We start from the raw sequence: 26,381 nt of genomic DNA on the forward strand, positions 1-26,381 counted from the left end.
TTCTTTTTTGATAAATTTATTTATTGATCTCTTGTTGATCTAGAAGGAAGTGTCTATAACTAACCTATACACGTATTTTCAACAATCCTTAATGTAATGGACAAATAGAAGGAAAGTGCTCATGTGCTTAGTCATGTCTGACTCTTTGTGGCCCCATGGACTGTAGCCTGCCAGGCTCTTCTGTCCATGGAATTTCCCAGGCAAGAATATTAGAGTGGATTGCCATTTTCTTCTTCAGGAAATCTTCCCAACCCGGAGATCAAACTCTTGTCTCCTATAATGCAGGCAGATTCTTTACCACTAGCGCCACCTAGGAAGCCCCAAAGGAAAGTGCTTTGTAGTATAACACTTGGTAATGTAATATGTAAATGTTGGTGCTGTGCTCAATCGCTTCAGTTGTGTCCGACTCTTTGCAACGCTATGGGCTGCAGCCTGCCAGGTTCCTCCATCCATGGCATTCTCCAGGCAGGAATACTGGAGTGGGTTGCCATGTCCTCCTCCAGGGGATCTTCCCGACCCAGGGATCGAACCTACATCTCTTGGGTCTCCTACACTGGCAGGCGGGTTCTTTACCAATGAGCCACCAGAGAAGTCCAATATGTAAATGTTTAGGCATAATGATATCATAAAGTCTAATGAAATAGTCAAGTGCTCCCCCTTTTATTTTGAGTCTCCCTGAATGTGACAGGTGCAAATTCAGATTGGTGCAGTTAATATCGTAAGAAAACCAAGATTCCATGGCTCACATTGCTATTGGTGAACAATTCTTGAGAAAGCCACAAGCAAAACAAAGTATAGTGTTCCTTTGCTTGACTATGAAATTGCATTCCTGAAAAATCCAGTGTATATTGAAATTGGGTAAAATGCCTAGGGCTTATATATAAAGTGGAGTCAAGATCTAGGTTCAGATAATTACCAACAGGCTTTTCGTTCACATCGGTGTCCAGCAAGACATTCAAAAGTGATATGGGATAGGGGAGAATTTATTGTTTTGCACAGAGTGATATTCATCATAGCAGCAGGTGTTACGGTATGTGCCCTGGCCCATGAGAATAGGCATCTAATTATTCAACCAGGCACCGGGCTCTGCACCTTACCAATGCATTCCAAATAAACATCAGCCTTATCCTAGACAGGCAGAGAGCTAGCCTTTATAACCCTCATCCATTAAATTTCAGTAGCAGTCTCAATCACTGTGATGGCCTCAAATGCCCCCCCTTTGTCTCAGAGGGTGTATCTTATGTGCCCGTGAACTCGATCCTCTTACGCTTGATACCACATCCACTAGTTACTGTACTTCTGTTGCCCTATGGTCCTCTGCAGCCAGTGTACACCACTGGTCACACCCGCCAAAGGTGTCCTACCACTAGAGTTCCACGTGGAAGAGACTGCTGCTGCACCTGCCATTGTCTGTGCTGCCCCATGCCCGGTGTCAGGGATCCTGAGGTTCACGGGGTGCCTGCTCCTCCTCTGGCTGCCTGCTGAAACTGTTGGGGCCATGTCCCGGGTACCAGTCACTGTCTCGTCCATTGGCCGAAAGTCCACTGGTGTTCTCAGAAGCCAGAATAAGTCAACACTAAACTGACTTAGTAGTAGTAAAATAAATAAGTAAATAGTCAAAATCTTTCTTTACATTATAATTTTTTTCTATTGCATGGAATGTTACACTCTTACTGAAAAAAACTTTTTTTTTCAGTATTGTTTTAGCTTCTGACATGAAACCTGGGGTGGAAGTAAGGCCTATGGAATATTGGAGCAACATACTAAATGCTGCCCCCCTCCTTCATGCTGTCCTGTTATCCTTGGCCTTCTCTTCCTCCCACTCTCTTTCTTCTTTAGGACAGTTTTCTTACTGTTAGGCCTCACCCACGGTTCTCCCAATCAGGGCCAGGCATGGTGAATTCCTAGTTGAATTCAGATTCAGTTCAGTTCAGTTCAGTCGCTCAGTCGTGTCCGACTCTTTGAGACCCCATGAATCGCAGCATGCCAGGCCTCCCTGTCCATCACCATCTCCCGGAGTTCACCCAGACCCACGCCCATCGAGTCCGTGATGCCATCCAGCCATCTCATCCTCGGTCGTCCCCTTCTCCTCCTGCCAGCATCAGAGTCTTTTCCAATGAGTCACCTCTTTGCATGAGGTGTCCAAAGTACTGGAGCTTCAGCTTTAGCATCATTCCTTCCAAAGAAATCCCAGGGTTGATGAATTCAGATTGGTGTCACACTAAAACTCCAATACGCTCGTAAATAATAACCAGATTGCATTCTTGTCATCCCTCATTGACTATATGGTTTCAGAGAACAACAACAAAAAGTGGGGGTCTTTTCTTTTCCTGTTTTTTGGGGTTGGGATGGTTGTGTTTAACATCATTGAGTTCTAACAATGTTATGACGGTACCTGAAATATTTCTCTTGAACAGAATATGGAAGTATGGCTGCAATTATCCTTCAAATATAAAGCTATAACTATTTATATTTATATTCTTGTGTTCCAATACTGCAGGAGCAAGAATATTTACTTTGTCTCTAAATACAGAATTAAGGAGAAAAAGAGAAAGATTATGTGGTTAAGTAAACTGATTATGCCTAATTTATCTTTTCAGCTCAGTATTTGGTAATGTTCCTTTTTCTAGATTCCTTCTCTTAGTCCTCTGTAGGTCATTCAACAGTTTTAGAAAAGCCTGTGTCATTGAAGAGAGAGAACTTTAAACTATATTCATAGAAGGCTATAAAAAGCAATGATACCACCCACAAAGTGATATTTAAAATTTGCCAGTTACATGATTTATTGGTAAATCTACATGTGTTATGCCAAGAGCAAAATAAGCAAAGTACCAGGTGTACTCTTTTAATTAAGAGAAGTTTTACCTTTAAGACAGATTTTAATAGAATATTTTCATGTTTGTCAGCTACTGGAACAACATTTTAAGCTGTTTAGTGGGTGAAAAGTCCTTAATTATATGCAACATAGCTCACGAGGGAAGCAAAACTGAAAAAACAACCCCAAATCCTAGAGTCTCATGCCAATTTTGAAAACTTCTGGTCAGAAAATATGTGTCCTAATGTCACCTGAAGCTCCTGAGACCAGTGGATACTGTGAATGGTTTAAGCAATTTAGTAAATAAAAGCCAGATTTCTTGAAGAAAATGCTGAATAAATGCAGCATTCTCAGAGAAATCAGCCCATAGTGGTGAGTTGGAGGCTGGGTGAGTGATCATGAGGCAGCGAGCTGAAAACCTGAATTGCTAATCACTTGGTGGGTGGTGGCGGCCGTGAACTTCTGTCACTTTTCACTCTAGATCTAGGAAATTGAATGAACACTCTTAAGTTCAACTTTTCTCCTAATAGAGACCTCATGCACTTTTTCTCTAAATCAGATTTTGCTCGCCTGCCTTTCTCTCGTAGTGGTCCACCCCAGCAGCCAACTGGGCCGAAGGGACCTGACCTTGGCCCTGGGCGTGGCAGGGGGCCCAGAAAAAATGGCCCCTTTGAGAGAATGCTGAGCATTATGTTGTGGTAAGCAAACAAATAAAACACCCCCTCCAACAATAACACGGTTTATTTGTAAATAAACCTCAAGGTTTATTTTTCAGTACCTTTTTTTGGAAGGAAGGAGATCTAGGGACAAAATGGCAGCTAAAGGGGAATTAGCCTTACTCAACACATAGTGAAATTTCTGCCAAATTCTGCTTTTATAACCCTCTTTTTTTTTTCCCTAGGCAACATTGTCAGCTCACCAAAACCCCATCCTGTACATCCTCTCTCCTTGTTGGTCTCTTTTTTCACTCTTCTCTTTCTGATTCATTTATATTGATTAAAGATCAGTTTTTCCCCCATTACTTCAAACAACATTACAAACTTGGTTCTCAAATTAGCATGTATCATTCTCTCTTAAAGGGGAAAAGAGGAACATAAAACCTATACTTTGATTATTTTTTTCACTGTTACTCATTCATTTTCCCTTTACTTAGAGATAGCTTGAATTCTTTAGACTTAAAATGAGCTTGAATGTTTTCCACTACTTACAATCCAAGCTTTTGATTCAGCTTCCATTGACTGAGTCTACAGAGTCAAATTCTAGCAGAGAGTATGACTGTCATTTCATGACTTTGAACCCCTGAGTGATGCCATAGCTCACAGAATTTTTTAAAGCAATAACTGCCCATCCTTAATTTATTGAAAATGACTGAGATATTATTGGGTGCCAGAGAATTGTCTTCCCTAAAACATTTAGTGTGTTTCATAAGAAATAGCAAAATATAAATGACTTAGTATCCACTACCCACCTATTTAAAGTATAAATAGCAGCTTGGGCTTCGCTGGTGGCTCAGTGGTAAAGACTCCACCTGTAATGCAGGAAATATGGGTTCAATCCCTGAGTCAGGAAGACCCTCTGGAGGAGGAAATGGCAACCCACTCCAGTATTCTTGCCTGGGAAATCTCATGGACAGAGGAGCCTGGCAGGCTACAGTCCATGGGATTGCAAAGAGTTGGATGTGATTTATCAACTAAACAACAGCAACAACAACACGTAGCAGTTTAGACCTGGAAGTTCAGTCTGGGATTGCTGTTACAGGAACATGCAAATGAGTGGTCTTAATTGAAATAAAATGCTGATGTGAAAACTCTGTAGTCTGAGTTATAGTGTATTAAATCTCTGGAAAATACTATATGTATATAGAATTAATATTTTATGTAATACAAATAAGTATTTGTGTTATATATTAAATGTCACATATATAAATTAGGTAATACATATAATACACACATGCACATATATGCTAAAAGCACCTTGGCAGTACAAAAGATGAGAGATGTATGGAGCAAACATGAAGAGTATTCTTATTAGAAAATAGTTATTTGAGTTTAATGTCCTGGCCTAAATTTTACCCAGAGTAGAGAGTTTAGGGGGAAAAATTCAAAATTAATCACCTAATTAACATCTTTAAAGACCAACAGTTACTTAACATTTCAGATATGAAGACTCTTCCCCGCTTTGGTTAGTTCAGTCACTCTATTGTGTCTGACTCTTTGCAAGGTTGCAAAGGCTCCTTTGCACAAAGGCTGCTTTGTGCAAAGGATCCTGTAGCCTGCCAGGCTCCTCTGTCCATGGAATTCTTCAGGTAAGAATACTGCAGTGGGTTGTCATTTCCTCCTCCAGGGAATCTTCCCGACCCAGTGATTGAACCCACGACTCCCACATTGCAGGCAGATTCCTTACCACGGAGACACCAGGGAAGCCCCAAAGATGCAAAATAGGCCAAATGTATCTGGTTGATGGGCTTATCCAGCTTAGGGTGGAACTGAGACACTGTTTCAGAAACTCTGATCAGATTCTGCCTGGCTTCTGACCCTTGTCTGTTTGTGTCCTCATCTATGAAGAGTGGACTCCTGTGTCACCCAGCTAAAACTGACAGCCACAGACTCCAATCATATTGCTGATTAATTGGAGGGAAAGAAGCTGAGAACAAAATGGTTCCGTTGGGATATATTTTTTCAGTGTCATAACCAGAAATCTTTTGTGACGTATTGCCATATTCTTGACCTATTTCTGGCATTGGGACCTCTGGTCCTCATTAGATTTCATTTGGGCAACTGCCTCTAGTCTCTGCATGTTCTCTATTTGTCTCACTCTTGGAGTCAGATATTATGAAAATATTGATATTTTAAATATGTACTGGTTCACATATAATAAGTTTATTTGTAAATACTATAGGAGTAGAGAAGGAAATTGATAGAAATATCATGTATACTTTATTATACCAAAAATATAGGGTGAAAATTGAAGATGGAGTTGGTCTGTGAAATTGCCATTAAAGAAGAGCTATGTTAATGCATGGTTTCATTTAAAATAGGTGCAATGACTCACTGTATTTGTGTATTACATTTAAATTGAGGTTGCCTTCAATATACTTAAAAAGAATTTTGAATCACTGTTACAAACCTTTAATAAGTCATTACTTATTCTGATGTAGATGACATCAATAAAGTTTCATAGTTTACTCCAGAAAATGTTTAATATTAATAAAGTGATTAACTTATTTTCACAGTGAGTGGGCTTAGACAGCTACTCTGTTATCATATTTGTTGCATTCTAGGTACTAATATTTGTTGGAGGTTGTGTTTCAAATTGTTATTAATGATGCTCACTGATTTATACCAAATTATTCATCTTTGGTCTTACTGAAGTAGTAAAGTATTTTCTTCCCTTTTCTTTTCCCCTGGAAAATTTATGTCGAAAAGCATCAAGGTCAATTAAGTTGCCATAAGGTAAGAAAACGAGTCTTTCATGCTGTTTGGTCATTGCAGTGAAGTCACATGGCAAGAAAAGTGAAGTTGTAGTCTAGGCATAGCTGTTATTACCGAGGAAAAGGAGCAGAATTCAAGGTTTTATGTTGCCATGGTCAACACACGGAGCAGTCCATGGGGAAAATTATTTTTGTAGAATTGCATGACTTTGACACTTCCACTGAAAAAGAACAGAAAGGAGGGCATTTATGGCTTGCATTTACGTTACTGAATTCTCAGTAAGCAGTTGATTGATTGATTGGTTAGTTGGTGGAAACTTTATGCAATGACTATTCCTTTAAAGTACATTGCTATGAAATTGATCTGGTCATTTTTATGGCTCAGATTGTGTCTCCACTTATATCAGGACGTGGACTGCATCTCATTTCCTATAAAATAAAGTGGAAGGTATTCTTTATCCCAAAAAAGTGCTGTATTGAATTACTATGCCATTTGTATTTGTGGTTTGACACCCTTATGTAGTAACAAACATAGGAAAGATATGCTGAAACTATAGAGTGTCAACTATTGGTATCAAAGCCACATAGGTAATAATATAATAATGTCAGGTCTCAAAACAGGAATTTTGAGTTGCCTGACTTCAGCCTAGAATTATGTATTAATCATGCCTTTATGGGTTTGGTATATCCATTTTCTCAAAGGTACTCTTTAGCTAATGCCACTTGCTTAAAATAAAAGTAAAATTGTGTTAAGGAATTGATGTGTTTAAAGTATATAAATCCTCAGATTATAGCATTTAAGTTCAAGTGTAGGTCTGAAATAGTCCAGGGAGTTTCATCCATGTGTCATGAATTGTCTAGGGAGTTTTATTTATGTGTAATAAATCTGTTAACTAAGATCTGTTTCTGTTGACTAAGAACTTCTTGTACTGGTTGTTTGCAAAGGTCTGTTCCCGAACAAAATACAGAACAGACATAAATATTGTAGTAACTGGGTTAGCCCTTGGTTTACCCCGTCTATGGAAACCTATCCTTAATAAAGAACTCTTTTTACAGCTTTACTGGTCAACCACAATGCTAAACTTGAGGGAAGTCACTAAAAGTTGCACGTGTCTTTATAAGCCTTCTACAGTAAGGCTGCTATGTTTAATTTTAGACTACATATTTGTGCTTACTATGCATACTTCTGCTTTCTTCTTAACTAACTAATGTGAAATGTCAGATGTTTAAGAATCACATAAAAGAAAATTTAATAGATTAGCCTTTTTTGGATAGCCAGCAGTGGTGAGAACCCCTTAGTGTTGGATGAATTCAAAAGGAATAGCATTTTAGTTACACTTTGAAGCTTCCAAAGTGACAAACAGGTTTTCTATGCTACAGAAAAAGATTATACTAAACTACTACAACCAGTAGCTATTTAGCATGTTTTTTTGAACATTTAACATATGCCCAGTGCTCTGCAAAGGACTTTAAAGGAAACTCTGTATTTAATCCTGTCAGCATCCGTATGAGATAGGTTCTTCTTTTTAACATTATTATTATTCTTCTCATTTTTCACAAAAAGACACAGAACTCAGAAAACTTAAGGAATTAGCTCATGGTCATATACCGTATGAATAAGAACCATTTATAGACAGGAATTAGAATTTTTAAAATAAATGTTATTTAGAATATCATTTGAAAATTAAAATATATATATATTGGTTAGCGACTAAATTACAATGAGCTGGACAATTTAGAACAGGTATCTTTATGGGTTTTACCCAGGTCTTCTCAGGCCCAGGTTCAGCTTGTGTGGTAAAAGCAAACAAAACCTGGGTCCCGAAACCCTCCCTCATGGAATGGCCCCTTCCTTACAAGGCGCAGCCGAGTCCCTTGGCCGTCTGCTGGTGACCTTCTCTTCATGGCTTCCTGTGCTCAGCATGGGTTCAGGGGCTCTGCTGCTCTGAGGCCTCTTGGCCTTAGACAGTTCACCTTGAGGTGTCCATCTCTGCCCCCCACTGGAGCTGCCCCATTGGTGCAGTGTCCTGATGAGATCGTAGCAAATCACACCACTCTAACGAACACCATGTTGAGAGAACAGCCATCCCTGCCAGTGGAGACTAGAGCTCACGGGGAGAGCATTTATCCCCTAGCTGCTTCCTTGCAGGACCCTGACTTGGAAGTGCCTGGGTACTTCTCCCTGCGGCCCTCACTCTTGCTTCTCTGTGTCCTCTCCCACAGCTGTGCCTTTTGCCTGGGTCTGTAATCAGCTCCCTCCTCGGCTAGGGGTGGTAAGAGCTTCTGTCGGTTCAGCCCTGGGAGCTTCAGTGCCTGGCGTTGTTTCTTGCAACTCTACTCTTGCTTTTGTTATCAACTCTTTCTTTGATAGTCTCTCTTTTTAGTTTTATATTGGAGCATACTTGATTCGGGCTTCCCAAGTGGTGCTAGGGATAAAGAACCCTCCTGTCTATGCAGGAGATGTAAAAGGGTTTGATTCCTGGGTTGGAAAGATCCCCTGGAGGAGAGCATGGCAACCCACTCCAGTATTTTTGCCTGGAGAATTCCACAGACAGAGAAGCCTGGCGGGCTACAGTCCATGGGGCTGCAAAGAGTAGGACGTGACTGAAGCGACTGAGTGCGCACGCACGCAGAGTTGACTGACAGTGTTGCATTAGTTTCAGGTGAAAAGCAAAGTGATTTAGTTACACACATTCATACATCTAATTCTTTCTCAGATTCTTTCCCCATACAGGTTATTATAGAGTGTGTGCATGCTGAGTTGTTTCAGTCGTGTCTGACTCTCTGCGACCCTATGGACTATAGCCTACCAGGTTACTCTGTCTATGGGATTCTCCGGGCAAGAATGCTGGAGTGCATTGCCATACCCTTCTCTAGAGGATCTTCCCAACCCAGGGATCAAACTTGAGCTTCTTTTGTCTCCTGCATTGGCAAGTGCTTTTTTTTTTTTTTTTTTTTTTTTAACTGCTAGTGCCACACGGGAAGCCCTATTACAGAGTAGTGAGTATTAGTGGAACTCCCTGTGCTCTTCAGGAGGTCCTTGTTGATTATCTATTTTGGCTAGTCTCTGGTAGTGTCTTCGCTTTGATTCTGTCATCCATCTCTTTTCTCCCAGTGCCCTGACTGATAATTTCCTGGTTACAGCTTTAGCTTGTACATATATCAATTGTTCTGTTTAAGTTTGCTGTACATGAAAGTTCTGAGGCTATCTTGCAGGCTAAGGAGCAAGACTTGTAAACGCCCTCCTGCAGGAAGAACAGTGAATACATTCATAAATACTTATCTACACTTCTAATCTCAAAACCAATTGTTAATTATTAATTAAGGGCTTTTATCTTCACTAGAAGTTTTAAAGCAAGAAATTAGTGGCTAAATTTAGCTTCTTAATATGAAATGCAAGACAATATTTAAACACTGGTGAAATATAATTATACTTTCACTATCACTTTCCTATTCATTATTAGCCACGGGGTAAAACATTAAATCAAACGCAATGTAAATTTGGCAGCTAATCTTTGCTAGTACAAGTGTTTTCCAGTGTTTAGTCTTTGCCTATGATGTATGTAATTACATGCCACATAGAAGTGAAAGAATAAATAACCAAATAAAATCTTTTAATACATTGAAATGCTCATTGTTCTCCAACTGCACATTAGCTTAACACCATCCCCTCCCCAAACTAGTTCATTGCTACAGCAGATATTTATTGCATACTTATATCAGTCTTATGGTCTATGATGTGAGAAGTTCAAAAGATTCCTGGAGAATGACATCCTGTATTCTAGAAGACTCCTTGACAGTGTCACAAGCCCATTAATCATTGGTTGGTAAGAAGTAAAATGAAACCCCAAGTTTAATCTTCCTTTATAGAAAACAACACAACAGTCATCAGGTACTTAGGACCCAGCCAACCAGATATTAGAATGTACGAAAGAGCAGTCTTCATGCATCTCTAACAAACTGTTCTTTTTACTCTAAGTGAGCAGTCAATTTATGGCTTCAGGACTCTTTCAGAAGAGCCAAGAATAGTCAATAGATAAGAGCACGTATGATACTTCGCATCTGTATCTGCTACCCATTGAGAACTCAAAGTGTGAGGTAGCAAAACCCAAAAGATACTTACCCCTCAGTATTTAATTACTTCCTGAAAATAAGCATGTTAATGAACTACAAGGCCATTTAGAAGACTAAATAGCACCTCATCTCCCAAATTCCTTCCAAACCCAGAAGCTGGTTTTGACATTGTTGGTAGGAGACTTTTAGGCTCCTCTCTGTGTTTGAGGGTCAAGGGATAAGGGGAAGGGAATATTTAAGTGGATTGAACTGGTTTACCGAGAAGACCTTGACAGATATACCCAATAAGGTTTTGGGTTTCCCTGGTGGCTCAGATGGTAAAGAATTTGCCTGCAATGCGGGAAGCCCAGGTTTGATACCTGGGTCAGGAAGATACCTTGGAAAAGGGAATGGACCCACTCTGGTATTCTTTCCTGGAAAATTCCATGGACAGAGGAGTCTGGTAGGCTACAGTCCATGGGGGTCACAAAGAGTCAGACATGACTGAAGCCACTTAGCACACATGCGATAACATTGTAGGTTACAGTGACTACCAACAAGTTTTTGACTCTGTTAAACAAGAACTAAGGATACTTAAAGCTTCCACACTTATTTATTAAAGCTTGATAAAATGTAGTTGCAGTTTTAAAAGATATTGATGGAACTTATTTATAATTTTTAGCTGTAATCAAGGGAAATTAAATAATTTTAGGTGTCAGGGGAGGTCTAATTAGAGTTGTGGGGATTTTTGTTTGATTTTTGTTTTAGAATTGTTCAAAGTAACCTCCAAACCTGGAATGATATAATGGAATGTCTGATACATACATATATATATATATATATATATATATATCACAAAAGGTAAAATTTACTTTAATCAATATTCAGTTTTATTACTGTCACAGTTTCAGGGGCTGATTTGGAAATTTGACATATTCTTGGCAGTTCCTACATTGGATTGCTTCAACTACATGTTTAGGCTTCTCCACTTGAACTAGGATGACATGAAATCATGTATTCTTTTGACATATTTGCTGACTACTTCTTCAAAACCATTGAACTCCTACCTTGGTGAAACACTTAATATGTTTAGGTTTTACAAAGTCACCTCTGCTTGGACTTCAAACTGGTGCTGTGCTTCCTGGTAGCAAAGGCAAAAGGGAAAGTAAAGGTGTTAGTCACTTAGTCATGTTTCCAACTCTTTGCGACCTGGACAATAGCCCGCCAGGCTTCTCTGTCCATGGAATTCTCCAGGCAAGAATACTGGAGTGGGTTGCCATTTCCTTCTCTGGGGGACAACTTCCTGACCTAGGGATCAAACCCAGGCCTCCTACATTGCAGGCAGATTCTTTACCATCTGAGCCACCTGGGAAGCCCAAGGAGACCCTGTAGCTGCACTGGCCAAGAATTGAACACTGGCCTCCTGCATAGCAGGCAAGAATTCTACCAGTGAATCACCCACGTCTATTTAGTTGCAGGGGGCGGGGGGAAGAACACCTCTTTTCTTACTGCAAAGGTGAAGGACTGTATTAATGCTTAAACTCTCTTGTAGTTGTGATGCTCAGGGAAAGAAATTACCTTAATGGCTCTTCATTTGTCACCCCTAGAAACAAGCAATTTGAATATTTCCTTTATTATGATATATTAGAACTTCATTAATAAGGAAGTCTTACAAACAGGCTATCATTTTTTGAGAAAGATCACACTGTGCTAAATAATGAGATATGGGAATACATTGAACAGCTTGACTTCTGCTGACTTTTACTTAAGAGCATGAAGTATTTTAAATTAGACTGTGTTAGTATTGATGAAACATGCACAAGGGGGGACATGATTTAAAGGTTTTATTCTATTTGGGGAGCTAGATAAATTGTATAATTTAAAAATAAAGCGCTATGACCTGGCAGTAAGGAAACAACAACTCTTAATATGCTGTTGGAGAGAGTGAAATTGGGGCAACCATTTTAGAAGGCAATTGAGTAATGTTGATCAAATATACAATGCATTTACCCATTGATCCAAAAATTACACATATAGATTTGAATTCATCCCTAGATAAACTTGTAAAAGTACACCAGATTAGATGTTAAGTGTTCATTATAGTATTTTTGAAATAGCAGAAGAAAAACATTACAAAAATAATCTAAATACACAGCAATAAGGGAATGGTTAAATTAAATATATTCATTAAATGGAACACCCCAAACCATTAAGAAGTATAAGGTAATTCTGTATATGCTGATATGGAAATACAGAATTACCTTCTATCAATATGTGTTCATAAATAAGTCATCATTGTTGGTTTTTACTTTTATACACCTAAAACATTCACTAAATAATATTCTTGGAGAAGGAAATGGCAACCCACTCCAGTATTCTTGTCTGGAAAATCCCACGGACAGAGGAGAGGAGCCTGGTGAGCTATAGTTCATGAGGTCTCAAAGCGTCAGACATGACTAAGCGACTAAGCACAAATAATATTCCACAAAATAATGAAACACTTCTTGAGGTTATCAAGGTCAAGAAGCATGACAGACTCTAGCTTTTGAAGGACTGCATTGTCAGGAAGTCAACTCAAGTTGTCTATGTAGTATTCTCATCACAAACAGAAGTCAGCTCCTACACCACCATTCCCTGAATCAAGAGTGCATCTCTAAGCCATACAGAAGATAGGCCCTCCTGGGGAGGGAGACGGACACATTGTATCTACTTCCTCACCTGAGCAAGAAAATTTTAATGTTATTACAATTGTTTTACTAGTATATGGTAAGAGAACATACCACTAAGGAAAGGCCTCTCTAAACATGCCTTCGTGCTTGATGGATCTAACCTTGATTCAGAATGGAGAGAAAATTTGCTGCCTGTTTCCCTTGGACCCAGGAGGTTAACACAGCAAGACTCTATTTTGGAAGCCACTCCAAAAGGAAACAATAAAATGACTGTCTTTTGCTCTTTTGAATCTTTCCAGAATTGCAACTTCTGGTGAGCCCTTCTGTGTGTCTGAATCAGAGTATACAATTAAAGCTGAGGACTTCAAGTCACCTTTTAAAAACACTGAAGTCGCAGATGTGGAAACCAGGGGACTGGAGACGTGAACAGCTGTAAGCTAATCATTTTGAATTGTTACCCCAGGCATGCATTTTAGAAGATAGCCAATAAGAAAAAAAGCACTAGACACATCTAGGGGTTTTACATGTTTGAAATTTTAGGTTCTGTTACATAAATTTTCAACTATCTCTTCTTAATAAAGAATGCACCATCTATTTTCTTCTAGACTAATTCAAACCTCTCTTGCCATAGAATAAACATTTGGGTAAATAGGACTCTTATCTAGAAAGTTACATTAATGGAAATTGAATTTAAAAGCTTGACAGTGTGAAACTATAAAATTTTAACTTCCATTTTATATTCAAATAACAAACCTTAGTCTATGAGTATGGCTGAATGATTTTTTTCTAGTTATTTTTTTAGGGCTCTGAGAAAACAACTGTAGGGTACCAAGTTACTTAAGTTGCTCCCAGGGAAATGATTTTTTCATGTTGATAAATTACAGTGAAAAACTAAGAGATTTTAATTATCTTATCCAAGGCACAAAACAGTTTGCCTCATGTCATTTTATAATTTTTAGGTAGTATTTGAAAAATCATATGCATTTCTGCTTATGTAGACTTCAAAAGATGAAAAAGCACTCTCTTTTCATTGACCGAACTTAGATACTTGAAATACAGAAATAGGGTGCAGAAGAGAAAATAGCTATACATTTTGGTTGGAGAAGGAAATGGCAACCCACTCCAGTATTCTTGCCTGAAGAATTCCACGGACAGAGAAGCCTGGTGGGCTACAGTCCATGGGGTTGCAAAGAGTCGGACATGACTGATCGATTCACATACACACACATACATTTTGGTACCATTTATGATGGATGTGGCCTTCCATGGTGACTCAGACGGTAAAGATTCTGCCTGTAATGCGGGAATCGCAGGTTCCATCCCCTGGTCAGATAGATCCCCTAGAGAAGGCAACGGCAACTCACTCCAGTATTCTTGCCTGGAGAATTGCACGGATGAAGAGCCTGGCAGGCTACAGTCCATAGAGTCGAATTGCAAAGAGTAGGACACAACGGAGAGACTAACACACATACACACATGAGGAAAGTCTATTTCCTTCATCACAGAATATTCAGCTAGTGGGTTTCCCCCCCTTTTTAGACTGAAGTGTCTCCTGAAACTTCATCCCTCAAATTAACCCTTAATGATCATATGGTGTAGATTATTGCGTGCGTGAGTGCTCAGATGCTTTAGGCATGCCCAACTCTTTGAGACCCCATGGACTGTAGCCCGCCAGGCTCCTCTGCCCATGGGGATTCTCCAGGCAAGAATACTGGAGTGGGTTGCCATGCCCTTCTTCAGGGGATCTTCCCAACCCACGGATCGAACTCGCGGTCTCTTACGTCTCCTGCATTAGCAGGCAGGTTCTTTACCACTAGCGCCACCTGTGGTTTATGAAAGTGAAAAGTGAAAATTTAGTCGCTCAGTTGAGTCCAACTCTTTGCGACCCCATGGACTGTAGCTTACCAGGCTCCTCCGTCCATGGGATTTTCCAGGCAAGAATACTGGAGTGGGGTGCCATTGCCTCCTCCAGAGGATCGTCCCAACCCAGGGATCGAACATCGTAGGCAGACACTTTACCGTCTGAGCCACCAGAAGTAGAATCAAATTAGTGGGGAAAGTATTTTGGCATACTTTTCATGATCTATCCACTACTGAGAAACAATATCTTGTAGAGGAAAAGATAGAACTCAGGTAGATAAGGGCAGAACAAGAAGATGTCAGGGGTTTCCTAAGCTTTTATATGGACCTCTTTTGTTGGGGATGGTACCAGATGTCACTAATGGTAACATTTTTTTAGGTCTTTAAACCTTATTTTTGGTATTATTTTAGCCTTTGTTTAAGGAAGCCCATACACTGAAGGCTGGGGCCCAAGGAGTGAAAGATGGGGTGTGCAAAGCGCTGAGGTAATTTACAAATTACATACTCACTCCAAATTATGGAGCTTTAATTCTGTTTTGTATTTTTTAGGAATCAAACCACAGCCCTTGCTCCACAAGAAACACTCTTGAGAGCCAAAGATTTATCTGTAATTCTTAAAGCATATGTACTGGTGACATCCTTAACTCCTCTGCGTGCATTCATTCATTCGACTGGCATGGTTTGGAATCCACCAAAGAAAAAACGCTTCACTGTCAAGGTAAAATTTCCATCGAAGCAGTTATTTCCCACAAAGTATACCGAAGATAAGTAAAGTGAGTTGGGCTGCCTTTTTTTGACCTTTATGATTATCAACTCCCATGCAACAAAGATTGTATCGTTTTATTGCTGCAAGCAGAGATTTTCATTTAATAAGTGTAGTTCACAAATTACCTAGAAACAGCTTCACTCGAGATCACAAAGGCTACATCTTTTTTTTTTTCCCCTCAATTTATCATTTTAACGGTTCTTTGACTCATTATAACGCTAGTTTTCAGCTATGGTCTGTTTTTCTTGAGTTGACTTTCTACTTAAGAAAAATGTAGTCAGTGCAACAAAGGAAAATATAGTTTTGCCCTTATGCTTTTTGCTTCATTTTTAGGAAGCATAGTGCCTATTTCATTTTGCCATTCAATATGGAATATTTGTTGAGTAAAAAACACCTCTCTCAAGGATGCCTGACATAGTGAGCCCTGATATAAAGCATGATGAGAAAGTTTTCAGGAAAGAAGTTAATAATAACCTCCAAAAAGTTTAGTTATAAGAGGTAATTTAGCTTAGTTCAGTCAAAAATAAAGTCTAATAAGAGTACATTTGATAAATTTTAAAGAGTTTCTGATTTTACAAAATTAATTGTCCAAATCACAGGTAAGAGGAAATACATACATGCTTTCTTTCAGTTTCCTCCCACTTCCTCTTATCTGTTTTCTGAACAATTACTTCTATAAAATCAAACAAAATGCCTTCAAAGAACAAATACCACACAATCCCACTTACAGAAGGAATCTAAACTAGTCAAACTCACAGGAGCAAAGAATAGAATGGTGGTTACCAGGGACTGGAGAGGTGTTAGTCTAAGGGTATAAAATTTCAGTTATGCTAAATAAGTCCTAGAGATGTACATACTTACAGTATAGTGCCTATAGTGAATAATACTGAGATTTGCTAAGAGGACAGATTTCAAGTGTTCTTATCACTAAACAAATAGGTAGGGTGGAGGGAAACTTTTGGAGGGTATAGATATGTTTATAACTTGATTGCGGTGATCTTTTCATAGGTATATATGTATCTCTAAACTTATCATCTTGTATATATTAAATATGTACAGATTTTTGTATTCTAATCAGAATAAAATGGTTTAATAAAAAGAGAAGGCACAAGTACCTCATAATTTCAAGAGATTTAAAAGTGACTATAATTGATACTTTTCAGAAGTTATCTTACATAAACTACACTTTAAGTTTTGGAAAATCTTCCAACAGTGAAAGATTTTTAAAAGGCACGTTTAAATATTGTCAGTGAAAAAACAGATAAGCATGATGAAAGATGCAAGGGTTACATCGCTTAGTAAAATAGATAACTGATATTGTAAGGAAATGGTGTTAATGACTTAGGTCTCAAGGGTAGTTAAATTTAAGGACAATAATCAGTATATTATATCAGTGTATATGATTTTTAATTAATCATGAAAAACTGGAATCTAATTTGGTTTGTCTTTTGTGTTATCTCCTACAAGTCTTCACAGTGGCTATTTATATTCCCTGCTGCTGCTACTGCTGCTAAGTCGCTTCAGTCGTGTCCGACTCTGTGCAACCCCATAGACGGCAGCCCACCAGGCTCCCCCGTCCCTGGGATTCTCCAGGCAAGAACACTGGAGTGGATTGCCATTTCCTTCTCCAAATTTATATTCCCTAAGAACCTTTAATTAATTATTCTCCAATTGCCCTTTTCTGTTAAATTGAATTGTATGAAATTGCTGACAATTGTGACCTACAAAAAATTACAATTTCCTATGATTCAACCAAGTAATTGGAACTTGGATATAGAGAGATACAAGAATCATATTCCTCAACTCATGTCATGTTCATGTATTTGGAAAATGTTTCTTGAGCAGAGATCAGAATCCCTGTCTTTGTAGAACTTGCAACATCTGTGTGTGCAGTCTTCTTGTTTTATCTATTCTATTTATTACATTTTATTCCCAGCCCACTTAATTCTCCTTCCCCTCAAGTGTGAATCACTCAGTCGTGACCGACTCTTTGTAACCTCATGGCCTGTAGCCCACCCAGATCCTCTGTCCTTGGAATTCTCCAGCGAAGAATACTGGAGTGGTTGCCATGCCCTTCTCCAGGGGATCTTCCTGAACCAGGGATGAAACCTGGGTTTCCCGCATTGCAGGTAGATTCTTTACCGTCTGAGCCCAGAAACCCCTCAAAGGCCATCATTATAATGACTTAATGTGTATTTTTTGTGGATATTTTTGTAAAATAAGCTTCTTTACTTTGTTATACATGTCAGTATTTGTAGTATATAAATTGTATTATATTAGATAATTTTTTTCTAACCTTTTTTTTTAATGCAGCACTGCATACTTTTAGGAAGAAACCATGCACATCGCTGTGTGTACATCTTCTATGTTACTTTTCACTGATTTATGGTATTGCTAATGTGTGTTGCATTGTATTTTACCTATCCACAGCTCCAGTGATAGACATCCTGATTGCTTCAACTCTTAGCTGAAGCAAACAATACTTCAAATGTACAAATCCTTCTGTTTGACTCTTTATGAACCTGCATATCATTTTCTGAAAAATACATACCCAGAGTGGAATTGCTGGGTCATAAGATAGGGGTTCATTTGATAGAATTAAATAATGTCAGTTTGCCCTTCAGAATGCATATATCCATTTCCATGCCCCAACAATTAGGCCAATATTTGACCTTTTCCAGCTGTGTCAAGTGAAAAGTGGGAACTCATTCTTGCAAATAGCTCAATTTGTCATCTATTAACCTTACTATATGGGCTTCCCTGGTGGCTCAGATGTTAAAACGTCTGCCTCCAATGCGGAAAACCCGGGTTCGATCCCTGGGTTGGGAAGATCCCCTGGAGAAGGAAATGGCAACCCACTCCAGTATTCTTGCCTGGAGAATCCCAAGGACGGAGGAGCTTGGTAGGCTACAGTCCACGGGGTCACAAAGAGTGACTTCACTTTCACAACCTTATTATAGTGCCCTGTTTTGATTAGAAATCTTCAACTGATTAATCAAACTCATTTTTTCCTTATGGTTCCTCTTCAGAAATTTGGTCTCAGAGATCATTTCTTATCTCTTAAGTCACAAAGATGTACTTCTCCACTTTTTCCATTACCTTTATAATTTTTTCTGGACATATAAATATTTAATTAAGTTAGAGTTCCACCTCTGATGCAGTTTTTTTCTCTATATAATTGGTTCTCATGAGCTAAAAACTTATTATTCCCTATGAATCTGCTATCACATGTATTGTATAACATTCCACCTGTATACGGGGATGCCTCTGGGATTTCTGTTCTGTTTCAGTTGGCCCACTTGTTTTTATTATTTTGGCAATATAAATATTTATTCATGGTTGACAGGGGAGGTTCACCTTTTTTACTTTTTATTTTCAAGATTAGGTTAACTATATGGTAGACATTTATTTCCTTATAAACATTTTAGAATATCAAGTATACTTTTTAAATCCTACTAAAATTTCAATATATAATAACATTGAATTTATAGTTTAATTTTTGAAGAATTGATTTTTATAATATTAAGTCTCTCTGTTATTCAGGTCATTTTATTTGTCCTTTGTTAGAGTTTATTATTTTTTCCTCCACAGAGATCTTATATAGTGTTGCTTAAATTTACTTCGAGATTCTCTAAAGTATTTTTTATATTGGTTTTTAAATTATATTTTCCAGTTGGTTATTACTAGGATAGTCCGTACATGCTAAGTTGCTTCAGTCGTGATTGACTCTTTGCAACCCTGCGGACTGAAGCCTGCCAGGGTCCTCTGTCCACGGGATTCTCCAGGCAAGAACGCTAGAGTGGGTTGCCACTTCCTTCTCCTGGGGGGTCTTCCTGAGCCAGGGGTCAAACCCGTGTCTCATCTGTTTTGTCTCCAGCACTGGCAAGTGGGTTCTTTACCACTCGTGCCACCTGGGAAGCCCATTATTAGGATTGCAAGCATTGCGGGCGAATTCTTTCCCATCTGAGCCACAAGGGAAGCCCATTATTAGGATAGAGAAATTCTGCTTTTAGAGTCGAACTTCTGTTTGATAAACTTGTTTCAGTAAGTTCACTATCAACATCATTGGTTTTACTAGATGTTTTATCTGCAAATAAAGCCATGTTAATCTCTTTTCCCTTTAATTCTTAGTTATCTTTTCTTCTTCCTTTTTTTTTTTTTCTTTTTCTTGACTAATGTTGTCCAGGATAGCCAACACTATCTTTAAAAGTAGAATTCATAGTGTTCTTGAGTTGAGTATCATTTAAGATGGACACATCTTAGGTTTCTCTGTTAAGTAAAATGCTTACAGTAGGTTTTATGTATTTAACCTTTACAATCTCTGCCAAAGCAAGGAGAATAGTATAGTTAACTGCAGTGGGTCTATCATTAGCCATTCAGTTAATTTCAGTTATCATTTCAGTTAATCATGGTTATCCTCATGTTCATCTGGTGTATTTTGTTGCTAGATTTTCTTTTGATTACAAGCTCCCTGCATACATGAGATAAAACCTACTTGATTTTTCTGGACTATTTTTAATCCTCTGTTGAATTCATAAAAATTGTACAATTTTTATACCTATGTTCATAAATGATATGGACTCATATTTTCTTATGTTTCTCATATGGTTTTTATATTTTACATTATTTGTATTTGTAGCTTCATAAAGTTAAGCTGGATAATGTTCACTCTTTTTCAGTTTTTTGGATCAGCTTATATAAGAGAGGAATTAGATTGCCCTCAAAAAATTTGATACAAGTCTCTTGAAAGAATAGATTTGAAGAGTTTTTTAAAAACAGCATTGACATTTCAATTTATTGAAAACATTTTGGTTGATTTTAAGTTCTCAGTTTCTTCATGTACAGTTTGGTATTTTGGGGGAGGGGTTACCAGTTTCATCAAATTTTTAAATTCTTTACTGTATATTAGATTATAATGTTTTTATTTTTATATCTGTTGTGTTTGCAGCTATTTCATCTTTTTCAGTTTATCCTTTGTAGATAAGCATTATGCATTTTCTTCTTATTTTCCTATTAAAATTGTCAGAAGTTTTTCTGCTGGTTGGTTAAATCTTTTTAAAGAAAACAGTTTTTTACTTTGTTAATTTTTTCATCATTTTGATGTTGTTGTTCCCAGTTTCACAGATTTATGCTGTTATTTGCATCATTTCTTGGCTTCTAGTATTTTGTTTGCTCTATTGTTCCTTTTTAGTTTCTCATTTGAATGTTTGCCTCCTTCACGCTTAACATTTTTGTTTCCTAGCAAGAATGGCTAAAGCTACACATTCCTTCTATGCCCTGCTTTAGTCATGTCTCATAAATTTCAAATTATCTAATTCTAAATACTTTTTAATATTCTTTACGATTGCCTTGCTTAGCTCAAGGTATTTGATAACATAGTCAATTTATAAAGAAAGGATTCTTTTTCAGCTATCCTTTTGTTATGAATTCCTGATTTACTGCATTATTATCAGAGGACAAATCCTATATGCTACTGGTATCTTGGGATTTATCCATGCTTTCTTTTAATGACTAATAATCTTTATATTAAAAAAAAAATCTTCCATGAGTGCTTAGAAACAAAAACTCTACATGGGTATAGAATTCTATATATATTTAACGGCTGACTTATTAATCATATTCTGCAGATACTTGATTTCTTCCTGTCTGATCTAATAGTTGCTAAGTGGAATGTGTTAAGATCTCTGGCTAAAATTGTTGGTCTGCTTCTCCCCTTCATTCTGGTAGTTGAATATTCTGATATCATGTTTGTTACCTATTATGACGGCTACAACTTCTTTTTCCGCAGTTCCTCTTTGTGCATGCATGCTCACTCGCTCAGTCGTGTCCAACTCTTTGCCACCCCGTGGACTGTAGCCTGCCAGGCTCGTCTGCCACGAATTTTTCAAGCAAGAATACTGGAGAGGGTTGCCATTTACTACTGTAGGAGTTCTGCCCGACCCAAGAATCGAATCCATGTCTTTTGAGTCTCCTGCATTGGCAGGCAGTTTCTTTACCGTTGTGCCACCTGGGAAGCCCATAGTTCCTTTAGCCAGTATATTTTGCTTTCTTTTGTCTTAGGATACGACTGCTAAAATTCTATTTCAGTCTATGTTCAATTTTTGTGAATTTTCTTTTGGTTCATGTTTTTGTTTTCACATATGTTTAAAAAATTTTTCCCTTTTGACATATCTTTGTGGTAAATCTATGTTTTAATAGTCAGTAGAGTCTTGAAATTTATTGTTTTCACCCAATCTGAGAATCTTAATTTTTTAATTTATGATTTTTAATTGACTTGCATAGATTATTTAGAACTTATTCCTCCTATCTTATTTTTTAAAATTTTCAGTGCATTCATTTGTTTCATTTAAAATATCTTTTCCTGTTTTTCACTGTAGAGAAGAAATTTTCTTCTGTTAGCTTAAAAGTTATTATTCTTAATGTAACATACTGTGGATATCCTTCATTTGAGACATACACTCATGCTTATTTTCTCCTATTCTTAAATTTTAGTATCTTCCACTCTGCCCCCTCATGACTAATGCTATTTGCTGTCTATACCACTTCTCCATATCCCATCATCACAGTGTAGATTTAAACATTCTGATTGAAATAATCATTTGGGTGGGGTTATTTTCTTAAAAAACAAAGCCATAATCAAACTTTATCAAGGAATTTGTCACCTTCATATCCCCTGATTATTCACAGCATCCTCCTAGATTTGCTTCTTTTCTTATCTGTGTTTTCAGTTTGAGCCTGAAGTCTTGACTCTTTAATTCTGGGGAATTTGTTTCCATTATTTCTTGTACTATTTTTGCCACAGTATTTTCCTCTGTTGTTCAAATTTCGACCCCTTCATTTCATGTGCTAATACCCCTTAACTTGAGAAAGTGAAGTGGCTCAGTCATGTCTGACTCTTTGCGGCCCCATAGACTGTAGCCTACCAGGCTCCTCATCCATGGGATTTTCCAGGCAAGAGTACTGGAGTGGGTAGCCATTTCCTTCTCAACTTGAGAACTATGTACATTTTTACTTACAGCTATTGATTTCTTACTGTTTTTCCTCTTGATTCTTTTTAATGACCCTTTTCTATATTTCATTTTCCTACCATCTACCATTATTTCTAATTTGAGGATATTAATCATGCTTATTTTAAATCCCTAACTCATTGATTTTTTCTTTTATAATTTTTATATTGGAACATAGTTGATTAACAATGTTGTGTTAATTTCAGGTGTACAGCAAAGTGATTTCGTTATACATATACATGTTTCTATTCTTTTTCAAATTCTTTTGACATTTAGGTTGTTACATGATATTGATCAGAGTTCCCTGAACTATGCAGTAGGTCCTTGTTGGTTATCAATTTTAAATATAGCAGTGGGCGCATACCATTCCCAAACTCCCTAAATATTCCCTTTCACACACTCTTCCCCACTGGTAACCATAAATTCATTCTTTAAGTCTGTGAGTCTGTTTCTGTTTTGTAAATAAGTTCATTTGTATCATTTCTTTTTAGATTCTTCATATAAGCAATATCATATTTCTCTTTCTCTGTCTGACTGACTTCACTCATTATGACAATCTCTAACATCCATGTCGCTGCAAACGCCTAGATCATTAATTTTAGAAGTCCAATGTTCTATACATTGCCACAGAGCCCCTGTGGCTTTAGAAGCATGGTTTTAGAAGCATGATATATGGCATTTAGTTTATTACTTTTTTTTTGAGGTGGTTGTACTTTTCACGTGTGCCCTCTTTTGTTCTTTGAGCTTAAGTTATCCTTCAGATACTATTTATTCTAGTAGTTATCATATCAGGGGAAGGCCAGGTAAATCCGAAGGGGATGGAAGACTTCCCTGGTGGTCCAGTGGTTAAGAATCCACCTTGCCAGTCAGGGGACGTGGGTCCGATCCCTACTGAGGAACTAAGATCTCGCGTGCTAGGGAGTAGCTAAGCCTGCATGCGGCAACTGCTGAGCCTGTTCATCGCAGCGAGAGAGTCTGAGCGCTGCAATGAAAGGTCCCACCTGCTACAAGTAACACCCAGTGCAGCCAAATAAATAAAGATTTTAAAAAACCCACAACAGTGACAAAAGAGGGCTGAAGGTGAGTTCCAGGCATTGCAAAAGCACTTTTCATCATCTCTCTCTGCTGCCATGGTGTCAGGTGACTTCTGTGTTCAGAATCTCACTCCCTAATCCCTTAAGTAGAAGAGTCTTGGGAGGAGACAGTTCTCTCGTTATAAGTCATCGATCTCGGGGTTTGGGGGAGAGAAGGAGGTGGAGGAATGAATGCCAGATGTGACTAACCCCACACATCTCATCAGCTCCTCACCTGAGGAGACATTCAGCAACCTGAATCCTGTAGGCTTCACATCCCTAACAGAGAAGGAGCTCAGCGATTGTTCTCAGGGACCACCCAGGAGAGGCTGGAGGGAAGCAAAAATGCTTTACTGCAACTTGTCCTCTCAAAGAAATCTCTGGCAACACTCTCCTTTAATTGCAGTCATCCCTGCCCATGGTAGCTCAGACGGTAAAGAATCTGCCTGCGATGCAATCCCTGGGTTGGGAAGATCCCCTCCAGTAGGAAATGGCAACCCACTCCAGTATTCTTGCCTGGAGAGTTCCACGGACAGAGGAGCCTTGTGGGCTACAGTCCATGGGGTCGCAAAGAGTTGGGCACGACTGAGCAACTAACACTGCCCACGGCCACCACTGTCCCAGCTGGTTCAAAAATATCTTTCAGAAGTTTTGATTTGTTCTTTAGTTAAATTCATACTTCAGTCTCATTTAACCTATAATAGTTCACCATCTTGCTGGGAAACTGAAGCTCCTAGATATTCCAGGTAATTGTTTTTAAGTTGTGTGTTGTTGTTTTTTTTTTCTTTTTCCTTTATTTAAGCACCACATTCCCCCAATCCTGGTAGAAATGATAACTTTTTTTTGGTGAAAGTATTTCCTGAAGGAAAAGAAACTGTATGACAAGAAAGCTCTTTGTGATTTGATTTTCTCTAGGTCTTCAGGCTTTATTCACTACATGTTTCTTCTTATTCATATCTTTGTCATTTCTGCAGGACAGATGTGAGCTGCCGTCTTAGCATAGGAAAGCACGTAGCTCTTGTCATTTTCATCCTGTCCTTGAGATTTGTCTTTTCAAAATCTTGCCTGACTGTTCTAGACAATACTATTATCTGCTCTCAAAGGGGAGGTAGTGCAGCTTCCTGGATTAATGTGCCAGAGAGCAGTGATTTCCTTCTAGAGGCCAGAGTTATACTCCATGCTGCAGATAGATTCAGAAAGCCAGGGTCTATTTTTCTACCCTTCAATGGAAGTACTTATAGCTTCCATTAAAACACATAGATTATACTTATCTGTTAAATCACTCACCCATCCTCCGAAATATAGCTTCTATGTGATATTTTTAGATGTGAAAAAATACATGGAAATGTTTTCAATGCTAATGTGATGGATAGGACCAAGACCTACTTTAAAGACTAGCCATGTGATATGTGTGAGTGTTACTGGCTCAGTCGTGTCTGAGTTTTTATGACCCCGTGGACTGTAGCCTTCCAGTCTCCTCTGTCCATGGAGTTCTCCAGGCAAGGAAACTGGAGTGGATTGCCATTCCCTTCTCCAGGGGATCTTTTGGACCCAGGGATTGAACCCAGGTCTCCTGTATTGTAGGCAGATTCTTTAGCGATTGAGCTACTAGGGAAGCCCAACCAGGTGATACCAATGTTTTATTAAATACTATTCTTAAAATTCCACAAGACATAATTTGTGTGTTTGTGTACTGAGTTCTGAATCCTAGGGCTGAATCATTAGTGATTTATGCACTGGGCAGTGAAGCAAGCCCACTAAACTGGTTATCAGTGGCCATTTATAGAACATTCTGGCAGCTAAAGGAGTATGAAAGCAGTAACAGATTTAACTGTGAGCTCATTTATTTCCAATTAGGTCTGCTGCTGAGATACTCTATGTGGTAAAGCTTTAGAGAGAGTTGAAAAATATCATCAATGCAAATTTGAGAAATAATGGAAGTAGAAGCTTTATAAACTAAATTTTTCTAAAATTCTTTCTGTACAAAAGAATAATTTAAAATATAAGTGTTTGAGATTTCCAAAGACTGTTCAAATATACCAGGGGAGGATGAAAAAGGGTAAGAAAATTAATGGCAAATGCAAGATTTGATTACTATATCCTATGATCCAGTTTTAAAACAACTATTTTTGCTGCTGTTAAGGCAATGTCATTTTCCTGGTGAATAAATCCAACTTCAAGCTATATTTTATTCAGAAATTTCTTCCCTGAAAAAAAACCTCTCAATTCAATGATAAAACACTCCAGTTATACCTATGAATTGACCAGTCAAACTCTTCCACAGCCATTCTAACCAAAACTTTCAGTCAAAAACACCCATGGCTGTCTTTAAACACAGGTCGTATAGATGAACTGCAAGAAATTTAAATTTGGTTTTTAGAGTGAAAAGACACAATTATCCCTTCATCCACTGTAAAGTTATCCAACAGAGAGGAAACTCTTATCTGTAACTTCTTTATGATGTCTGGAGATTCTTTATACCTGTGATCATAGCTGACTGCTTTGATGAAAATGTATTGCTGGAGTGACTTATGATTTCTGGAAGAAGACTTAGCCGAAGCCTTATTTTGTCTAGCTGAGACATAATTTAAATAAATTCCTGTTTCGATCTGCAGTTCCATATTCGAAGATGTTCTTTTGTTGATATTTGGTATTCAAAAGTTACATGAGGATAATTCCTTGAATGTAATCAGCTCTTGATACAAACT

The 26,381-nt window shown here is 38.1% G+C and overlaps 1 protein-coding gene across 3 annotated transcripts in view; it reads left to right on the forward strand.

Annotated features, from left to right (window-relative positions):
• CPED1 (cadherin like and PC-esterase domain containing 1) overlaps positions 1-26,381 on the forward strand; it is a 327,294-nt gene that overhangs the window by 104,963 nt on the left and 195,950 nt on the right. For all 3 annotated transcript variants that reach the window (XM_069588269.1, XM_069588270.1, XM_069588268.1), the window contains 2 exons: positions 13,267-13,399; positions 15,377-15,545. In XM_069588269.1, coding sequence (XP_069444370.1) covers positions 13,267-13,399; positions 15,377-15,545 — 302 coding nt within the window. The remainder of the gene's footprint in view (positions 1-13,266; positions 13,400-15,376; positions 15,546-26,381) is intronic.

Source organism: Ovis canadensis, chromosome 4 (genome assembly GCF_042477335.2).
Source record: "Ovis canadensis isolate MfBH-ARS-UI-01 breed Bighorn chromosome 4, ARS-UI_OviCan_v2, whole genome shotgun sequence".
Classification (NCBI taxonomy): Eukaryota; Metazoa; Chordata; class Mammalia; order Artiodactyla; family Bovidae; genus Ovis; species Ovis canadensis.